Here is a 10,013-nt window from a genome sequence, read left to right on the forward strand (position 1 = left end):
CAGGACCAGGACCAGGACCAGGACCAGGACCAGGACCAGGACTTCAGACACTTTGTAGCAGTTTCATATTGTTTATCTTCATAGTTTCTATAGTGTTATATTTAGCTATATTGCCTTAAATCTTTTCTGCACTGGTTTTATTTACATTATTATTTTCATCACCTTCCTGTTCTGTCTGTTCTGTTCTGTTCTGTTCTGTTCTGTCTGTTCTGTTCTGTCTGTTCTGTTCTGTCTGTTCTGTCTGTCTGTTCTGTTCTGTCTGTTCTGTCTGTTCTGTTCTGTCTGTTCTGTCTGTTCTGTCTGTTCTGTTCTGTTCTGTCTGTTCTGTTCTGTCTGTTCTGTTCTGTCTGTTCTGTTCTGTTCTGTCTGTCTGTTCTGTTCTGTCTGTTCTGTTCTGTTCTGTTCTGTTCTGTTCTGTCTGTTCTGTTCTGTCTGTTCTGTTCTGTCTGTTCTGTCTGTTCTGTTCTGTTCTGTCTGTTCTGTTCTGTTCTGTTCTGTTCTGTCTGTTCTGTTCTGTTCTGTTCTGTTCTGTCTGTTCTGTTCTGTTCTGTTCTGTCTGTTCTGTCTGTTCTGTCTGTTCTGTTCTGTTTGTTCTGTTCTGTTCTGTCTGTTCTGTTCTGTTCTGTTCTGTCTGTTCTGTTCTGTCTGTTCTGTTCTGTTCTGTCTGTTCTGTTCTGTCTGTTCTGTTCTGTTCTGTTCTGTCTGTTCTGTCTGTTCTGTTCTGTTCTGTCTGTTCTGTCTGTTCTGTCTGTTCTGTTCTGTTCTGTCTGTTCTGTTCTGTCTGTTCTGTTCTGTTCTGTTCTGTCTGTTCTGTTCTGTTCTGTCTGTTCTGTTCTGTTTGTTCTGTTCTGTTCTGTCTGTTCTGTTCTGTTCTGTCTGTTCTGTTCTGTTCTGTCTGTTCTGTTCTGTCTGTTCTGTCTGTTCTGTTCTGTTCTGTCTGTTCTGTCTGTTCTGTCTGTTCTGTTCTGTTCTGTCTGTTCTGTCTGTTCTGTTCTGTTCTGTCTGTTCTGTCTGTTCTGTTCTGTTCTGTCTGTTCTGTCTGTTCTGTTCTGTTCTGTTCTGTCTGTTCTGTCTGTTCTGTTCTGTTTGTTCTGTTCTGTTCTGTCTGTTCTGTTCTGTTCTGTCTGTTCTGTCTGTTCTGTCTGTTCTGTTCTGTTCTGTCTGTTCTGTTCTGTCTGTTCTGTTCTGTTCTGTCTGTTCTGTTCTGTTCTGTCTGTTCTGTTCTGTTCTGTCTGTTCTGCAGTGCTGCTGTGACCCGAGGTTCCCCTGGAGATCAATAAAGTGCGATCTGAATATTAATCTGAATTGATTTGTTTTTATTTAGTGGAAAAGTCTTAAGTGTCAAACCAGTCTGAGCACAGACTCACTACTGACTCACTACTGACTCACAACAGCTTCATAACACAGTGACACCGCTGCTCTTATTCTGCAGGGGGAACTAGTGAACAGGTCAGTTAGCATGTCAGTTAACATGTCAGTTAGCATGTCAGTTAACATGTCAGTTAGCATGTCAGTTAGCATGTCAGTTAACAGGTTAGCAGGACAGTTAGCAGATAGTCTGTCAGTTAGCATGTCAGTTAACAGGTCAGTTAACATGTCAGTTAACGTGTCAGTTAGCATGTCAGTTAACAGGTTAGCAGGACAGTTAGCAGATAGTCTGTCTGTTAGCAGGTCAGTTAACATGTCAGTTAGCATGTCAGTTAGCAGGTTAGCAGGACAGTTAGCAGTTAGTTAGTCTGTCTGTTAGCAGGTTAGTTAACATGTCAGTTAACATGTCAGTTAACATGTCAGTTAGCATGTCAGTTAGCAGGTTAGCAGGACAGTTAGCAGTTAGTTAGTCTGTCTGTTAGCAGGTTAGCAGTTAGCATGTTAGCTACCTGGATGATGTTGTCCTCGAAGCCTCCCCACGGTTCCGTGTTCGTGTTTCTGTTCCCGGCGGCAGCGGCCATGTTGCTCGGCAGCTGGCGGAGCGGACTCTCTGAGCTGGATCTTAGTGAACTGGACTCTGGACTCTGGACTCTGACCTCTGACCTCCGGCTCCGGGGCTCAGTTCAGTTCGGGCTCATGGCAGCAGAACGGACGCAGGAATCTGATGTTCGGCTCCCTGATGGATTACATTACACCGTCTGACCAGCGACGTCAGGCTCCTCGCAGAACGGCGCGATGACGTCATTCGCATTGAGTCAACGTGGAACCGAAAACCTCGCGAGAATCTCGTGTTGTCCCTTTCCTTTCTCCTTTCTTTTTTTATGTTACTTATTTATTTTATCCGACATGTATACTCTGAACAGAGGACTCTGGCTCTGCTTAATAACTCTATAAAATATATTTTCATTTATGAACCCGAACAGGAATCAACAGGAACAGAGAGGCAGAGAGTCTCCTCACAGCAACAAGGTTCTCCTCCTGTCCTCCTGTTCTCCTATTCTCCTCCTGTTCTTCTGTTCTCCTGTTCTCCTCCTATTCTCCTGTTCTCCTGTTCTCCTCCTATTCTCCTGTTCTCCTGTTCTCCTGTTCTCCTGTTCTCCTGTTCTCCTCCTATTCTCCTGTTCTCCTGTTCTCCTGTTCTCCTGTTCTCCTCCTATTCTCCTGTTCTCCTCCACAGACAGACAGAAACTCCCACTCACACCTCTGGACATTTCAGAGTCTCCAGTCCAGCTGTCTCTCTGTCTCTCTCTCTGTCTCTCTGTCTGTCAATTCAATTCAATTAAATTCAAATGAGCTTTATTGGCATTAAATACAACAGTATCTGTTGCCAAAGCAAAACAGTGATAATCAAGAAAAAGTAGCAATAATAACAACAAAGATAATTGAACAATAGAAAGTTGCAATTATTCAATCACACACAAAGGAAAAAATGTAAAATATTTGGGTCAGTTGTCCTGTCTCAGGTTTTCACAGCATGTGATATAAACAGCAGCTGGAGGCTCACTCACGTTTTTCTCCAAGGAGATAAAGGAGTTTTTTGTCAGGAGGAAGTTTTTCGAAGTTACACATATTTTGGAGTTTGGAGAAATATTTCTCTCTCACATTTTCATATTTGGTGCAGTTCAGAAGGAAGTGCAGCTCTGTCTCCACCTCTGCCTGAGCAGAGTGAACACAGCCGCTCCGCTCTGGGTTGCCAGGTCTGCCTGTCTGTCCTCTCTGGGTTGCCAGGTCTGCCGGTGTCGGCCTGTTTCTACAGCCAGGCTGTGTTCACTGAGTCTGTACCTGGTCAAGGTTTTCCTCAGTTTAGGATCAGACACACTGGTCAGGTAATCTGCCAATGTGTCTGTCTGTTTAGGGCCGAATATGTTTCTAATTTACTTTGAGATTTTGTTACTTTTTTCCAATATGATTGATACCTTTCTTTTTGTTTATCCATAATGTGGTTGGGCCAAATTAACTGAGGTCTGTCCTGGGACGGTGCAGTGAGCCCCAGGACCAGCTGGCAGAGAGGACTCTTCCCACCGCTCAGCTCCTGGCATTGAAGGGCTTTATAGTGGTAGGAGTGGGGGCTGCTCTGTCTCTCTGTCTGTCTCTCTGTGTGTCTGTCTCTCTGTCTGTCTCTCTCTCTCTCTCTCTCTCTCTCTCTGTATGTCTCTCTCTGTCTCTCTCTGTCTCTCTCTCTCTCTCTGTCTCTCTCTGTCTCTCTCTCTCTGTGTCTCTCTGTCTTCTCCTCTCCCTCCAGCAGAGGGCAGCCTTGGCCTCTGTTGACCTAACGGGATGTTGTAGTCAGTTCTCGCGAGACATTTCCACCCCTTATGTGTGTTTTTTTTCCCTCGTCGTGACATTGAGTAGCAGGCGGTGTGAAGTACCGGCTGTACCGGCGAGGTTTCTCCCTTTATTTTAGCGCCGAACGAAACTGGATTATTGATGACATCAAAGTCGAGAGTCCAGACCAGAGGAAGCCGGTAAGACCGACACCGCCGGGTCCAGCTCGCGGCTCCCGGCGGCTTTCACATCGAAAACGTTTCCGTTAGCTATCGTTAGCCGAGCTAACTGACCTAACAGTTAGCGTCACGTTCCACCATCAAGGCTAACTGTTAGCCACCTAGCTGCTAACGGAACCGACTGATACCAGCTTCAGTAAAGTATTAATATCAGTTTAAAGGATCAGAGTCGGTGCTTCGGCAGATTCCTCCGCTGCTGGTCGCTGAAACCGGTGATGTGATGAATTAAAAGAAGGATAAACTGTATAAACTCTGACCTCCAGTCAGTTTCCATTAGGCCAGAAACACAAATATGAGCTATGATGTCGCGTTAATGTATTCAAAAAAACATGAAAAGTTATTGTACGCTGTATTTCCTTGTGGGGCCTTATCGTTATATACCTAACATCAGTTTCATACTGCTTAGCGGTGATGCATTACGTCCTCTGTTATAGAGAGAACATCCAGCCAAACTCTGTTCGGAAAATTGATAATTTAATGTTTCCTTGTTTATCGACAGAAGTTGACACCTGGCAGAACATAACTTAAGATCTTTTATGGATCTTTAGGCTTCACTCTGCACTTCGGGATACATCAAATACACCAAGCAGCACTTACTGCAATACACTTTCAATGTTTAGGTTTGGTTCCTCTGTTACTGCTACAGTCTTCTTTCATCAAAATACACTGAGCTCGAGCTTTGTGAACCAGCTAACAGCTGATGTTTTATTTAAATGAAGCGCTGCCTGGTGGATCGACTGTATGCCGAAGTCACCAGAAGACTCTTTCTGTTCGGAAAATATGTGAACCAGTCCTGCCAGGTGTTCAGCTTCACCGACAGCACGAGCCAAGGTGAACTGTCAGTTTTTTGAATATCGGTTGTCGTGACCTTCTGCCCGGTGCAGACAGCGGAACGGGTCCGGGTCCGGACCCGGGATGACGTGCTGCGGGTTCAGGTCGGAAAGATTTATATCAGTCTGAAAGGAAGAGTGAACTCTGTTGTGTAAATATAAAGAGTTTCTTCTCCAGCTTCAACACGAGCGGCAGTTTGCATCGTGTCGTGTCGTGTCGTGTTGTGTTGTGTTGTCGGCCGTCGCTCCGCCCCTCCTCCCCGCGGGGCCCCAGTGTGTACGTGCAGACTGGCCGCTCGGCGGTGGAGGAACAGCGGAGCTTCCTGGTTCCTCTCTGGTTCCTCTGGTTCCCCTGGTTCCCCTGGTTCCCCTGGTTCCCCTGGCTCTGACAGCAGGAAATAATAATAAAAAAATAAAGTCCTTTTTATTTATCACGGAGTCCAGACCGAGCAGAGGAGCGGCGGGTCCACATGAGGTAACGCTGCTGTCTGCTGGAGGCTGTTCGCCATTTTCGCTGCTAGCTTTCCGTTTCCCGGAGCTTTACCGGTCCTGCAGATCATACCAGTAATGCTAATAATATTAGGCTAATAAAAGTAGTAATAACGATCTTTGCGGAGCTCTTGTCGAAACAGAATAATAATTCATTTATTTCTCAGGCCACCAAACTGTTAAATGCTCATGATGACCCAGCTGATGAGTTTCCCATCTAACTGCTGGGGGCTGATGCTGCTTTAACCCTCTGCTCCTGCTCCTGCTCTCACTTCATGTGTGTTATCATGTTTTTGTACCTGAGCCATGTGTCTGTGTCTCTGTCTGTGTCTCTGTCTGTCTCTGTGTCTCTGTCTGTGTCTCTGTGTCTCTGTCTGTGTCTCTGTCTGTGTCTCTGTCTGTGTCTCTGTGTCTCTGTCTGTGTCTCTGTGTCTCTGTCTGTGTCTCTGTGTCTCTGTCTGTGTCTCTGTGTCTCTGTCTGTGTCTCTGTCTGTGTCTCTGTGTCTCTGTCTGTGTCTCTGTCTGTGTCTCTGTCTGTGTCTCTGTCTCTGTCTGTGTCTCTGTCTGTGTCTCTGTGTCTCTGTCTGTGTCTCTGTGTCTCTGTCTGTGTCTCTGTCTGTGTCTCTGTGTCTCTGTCTGTGTCTCTGTGTCTCTGTCTGTGTCTCTGTGTCTCTGTCTGTGTCTCTGTGTCTCTGTCTGTGTCTCTGTCTGTGTCTCTGTCTGTGTCTCTGTGTCTCTGTCTGTGTCTCTGTGTCTCTGTCTGTGTCTCTGTGTCTCTGTCTGTGTCTCTGTCTGTGTCTCTGTGTCTCTGTGTCTCTGTCTGTGTCTCTGTGTCTCTGTCTCTGTCTGTGTCTCTGTGTCTCTGTCTTATCTGCTGAGAGACAACTTTCCCCTCGGGACAATAAAGTTGAAGCTGAGTTGAGTTGGCAGCTGCAGAGTCTTTGTAAGATTTAATAAAAATGTGAGTGATAAATAATAACAGTGAATTTTGAGCAATAAGAGGGAAGTGAATAAAACACTGAAGGACAAACACAGAATAATTAAAGCCAGAGTAAAAAGGGAAAGTTAACTTAAGACTTTTGACTTTCCGGCTTTATCGATTAGTTGTTTATCTATAAAATGTGAGAAAATGGTGAAAAATGTGGATCAGTGTTTCCAAAGCCCAAGATGACGTCCTCAAATGTCTTGTTTTGTCCACAACCCAAAGATATTCAGTTTACTGTCATAGAGGAGGAAAGAAACCAGGAAATATTCATATTTAAGAAGCTGGAATCAGACAATTTTCACTTATTTTTCTCAAAAAATTACTCAGATAGATTATCAAAATAATTGGCGATTAATTTAATAGTTGACAACTAATGGATTAGGTTGGATTAGTGTTCTTCTTCTTCTCCTCCTCCTGGTTCCAGTGGAGAGTTTTAGTGTCTAAACGTCTCAGAGGCTTTTCACTGACAAGAAGGAAACTGGTGAAACTCTGAATTCTGGGAATTTATTGGAATGTGTTGTTATGAATCTGATCAGATGGACAGATTATCGGTGATCGTCCATCAGTCCGATCGATCTGTCAGAGCAGCAGCTGACCGCTGTCTGTCTGGAAATAGCTGTGTGGTCTGATGTGTCAGTCGCTCTGAATGGCGGTCAGTGAGTCTGGTCAGTGAGTCTGGTCAGTGAGCCACACAGTGAGGATTACTGCTAAACCTGGAGCTGTGTGCTTGTTTTTCTGTATGGAGAAATACATTTTTAAACATTATTTGTCTTTGAGAGAGAGAGAGAGAGAGAGAGAGAGAGAGAGAGAGAGAGAGAGAGATCTTTATTATAGTCTTTATTATAATCTTTATTACAGGCTAATCTTTATTATAGCCAGTGAGGTGATTCAGTTCACAGAGAGTTTCTGATCAGCTGTTTGTAGCAGGAAAGAAGAAGTGAGAGAGAGAGAGGTAGAGAGAGGTAGAGAGAGGTAGAGAGGTAGAGGTAGAGAGAGAGAGAAGTAGAGAGAGAGTGGTAGAGAGACCTCGACACACAGTCGTTCTCTCACCTGTGGTCTTGTGGAGTTTGTCAGGCGGAGCGTTCAGGATCTTCTGCAGCAGGACAGGAGGAACCTGAACACACAGCTGACTGCCCCCCCCCTTCACTGTCAGCACCCCCGGCCTGACACACACACACACACTCACACACACACACACACACACACACACACACACACACACACACACACACACACACACACACACACACACATCATATTTGCATATCATTTGATCACAGTTAGAGCAGGAACTGAGAGACACGGCGTTAATTCAGAGAATCAGTTTGTCAGTGAAACACAACAGACAGTCAACTCACTGTCAGTCATGTGGAATATAAAGAGTGAACCTCTGTCTTCCCTTCAGCTGCACAGAGACAATCAGAGGAATTGATCAGGTTCCTGTGGTGATGTGATGATGTCATGATGTGAACTTCACCTGGACCTGTCTGTGGTCATGTGGTCAGTCAGCTGTTCAGCTCGCTCTCTGGGAGGAAATCCCCAACAGAGTTTTGGGGTTTTGAGGATTTCCCGGTGGATCTGGAGCGGAGGAGGTTTTAGGTTTTAGGGAAGCGGTTCAGTCTGAGCAGGTCTGGTTCTGTGTGAAGCTGCTGTGGTTTCCTGGTGTTCAGACCGGTCTGTCTTGTTCCTGCTTCCTGCTCAGGATGCCGGAGGCGGCGGCGGCGGCGGCCGGGCTGAAGCAGAGCCAGCTGGCCCAGGATCAGCTGGAGGAAGCCATCAGTGGAGTGATGAAGGCCGAGCAGCAGCTGAGAGACAACTCCAGAGAGGTGAGTGTGTGTGTGTGTGTGTGAGTGTGTGTGAGTGTGTGTGTGTGACTCACTCTGTATTGTTCCCTCTGTGGCTCCTGAGGTCTAGAGCCTGATCTGACCATAACACCATAAGCCTGCCGTTGTTCTGGACAGTAGCTGTGGTTACCATGGTAACACCTGTCTGTCTCAGTGTCGGTTAACCAGTAACACCTTAATGATGCTCTGTGTGTGTGTGTGTGTGTGTGTTGTGAGGAGAAACGTGACCGGAGGAGGATCTGATATAGTCAGCATATAAAAGACTGGAAGGGGGGGGGGGGGGGGGGAGTGTCTGGTAGAGTCAGCATATAAAAGACTGGAGAGAGAGAGAGGAGCTCAGAACACTGACAGACTGAGCAGCAGCTTCTGCCTTCAGCTGCTTCTGGACTCTGCTGGACTCTACTGACTCTACTGACTCTACTGACTCTACTGGACTCTACTGACTACTGGACTCTGCTGGACTCTGCTGGACTCTGCTGGACTCTACTGGACTCTACTGGACTCTACTGACTCTACTGGACTCTACTGGACTTCACTGTAGTCAGCAGTATTCCTCTGTAGTCTGGTGTCAGCTGACTGTTCAGCTGCTTCACCTGCACTGCTGCTCCAGGTAACACTGTGTGTGAGTGTGTGAGTGTGTGTGTGTGTGAGTGTGTGAGTGTGTGAGTGTGAGTGACAGAGGAGAACACACACACACACACACACACACACACACCTAGACTGATATTCATCTTGATGCTTTGGTAATATTGTCTGTGAACTTTCATGCCAATAAAGCACATTGAATTGAATTGAATTGAATTGAATTGAATTGAATTGAGAACCCCAACTGGACAGCAGGGTTAGCTGGTGAACCTGTCTGTCTGTTGTTGTGACTGACCTGTCTGTTGTTGTGACTGACCTGTCTGTTGTTGTGACTGACCTGTCTGTTGTTGTGACTGACCTGTCTGTTGTTGTTGTTGTTGTGACTGACCTGTCTGTTGTTGTGACTGACCTGTCTGTTGTGTCTGTAGGTGCGGGGCCAGCTGCAGCAGGCGGTCAGTAGGCAGCAGGAGGCTCTGCGCTGCAGGGAGCTCTGGCTGCTCAGTCAGGTGGAGCTGCTGGAGACTCTGAAGACTGAGGCTCTGCAGCACCAGCTGCAGCAACTGACCAGGGTAACTGACACACTGCTGACACACTGCTGACACACTGCTACTGACACACTGCTACTGACACACTACTGACACACTGCTGACACACTACTGACACACTGCTACTGACACACTGCTGACACACTGCTGACACACTACTGACACACTGCTACTGACACACTGCTGACACACTGCTGACACACTGCTGACACACTGCTACTGACACACTGCTACTGACACACTACTGACACACTGCTGACACACTACTGACACACTGCTACTGACACACTGCTGACACACTGCTGACACACTACTGACACACTGCTACTGACACACTGCTGACACACTGCTGACACACTGCTGACACACTGCTACTGACACACTGCTGACACACTACTGACACACTGCTACTGACACACTGCCGACACACTGCTGACACACTACTGACACACTGCTACTGACACACTACTGACACACTACTGACACACTACTGACACACTGCTGACACACTGCTGACACACTACTGACACACTGCTACTGACACACTGCTACTGACACACTACTGACACACTACTGACACACTGCTGACACACTGCTGACACACTACTGACACACTACTACTGACACACTGCTACTGACATACTACTGACACACTGCTACTGACACACTGCTGACACACTACTGACACACTACTACTGACACACTACTACTGACACACTGCTACTGACACACTACTGACACGCTACTGACACACTACTACTGACACACTGCTACTGACACACTACTGACACACTACTACTGAC

The 10,013-nt window shown here is 46.5% G+C and overlaps 2 protein-coding genes across 2 annotated transcripts in view; one reads left to right on the forward strand and one right to left on the reverse strand.

Moving 5' to 3' along the window:
- The window catches only part of yipf3 (Yip1 domain family, member 3), a 9,906-nt gene extending 7,743 nt beyond the window's left edge, over positions 1-2,163 (reverse strand). Inside the window, exon 1 of the mRNA XM_071513217.1 lies at positions 1,878-2,163. Coding sequence (XP_071369318.1) covers positions 1,878-1,949 — 72 coding nt within the window. The 5' untranslated portion in view covers positions 1,950-2,163. The remainder of the gene's footprint in view (positions 1-1,877) is intronic.
- Positions 2,164-5,014: 2,851 nt separating this feature from the next.
- ncoa4 (nuclear receptor coactivator 4) lies at positions 5,015-9,234 on the forward strand (the record flags this gene model as incomplete). Its single annotated transcript, XM_071513219.1, has 3 exons — positions 5,015-5,237; positions 7,939-8,062; positions 9,094-9,234. Coding segments are annotated over exons 1-3 (270 nt in total), but the record flags the coding sequence as incomplete, so codon positions are not given.
- Positions 9,235-10,013: the final 779 nt, after the last annotated feature.

The sequence above is a fragment of the Centroberyx affinis genome, unplaced genomic scaffold, assembly GCF_046629955.1.
Source record: "Centroberyx affinis isolate AG114_WGS23_722 - 3 ecotype Tasmania unplaced genomic scaffold, CSIRO-AGI_Caff_v1 ptg006892l_1, whole genome shotgun sequence".
Classification (NCBI taxonomy): domain Eukaryota; kingdom Metazoa; phylum Chordata; class Actinopteri; order Beryciformes; family Berycidae; genus Centroberyx; species Centroberyx affinis.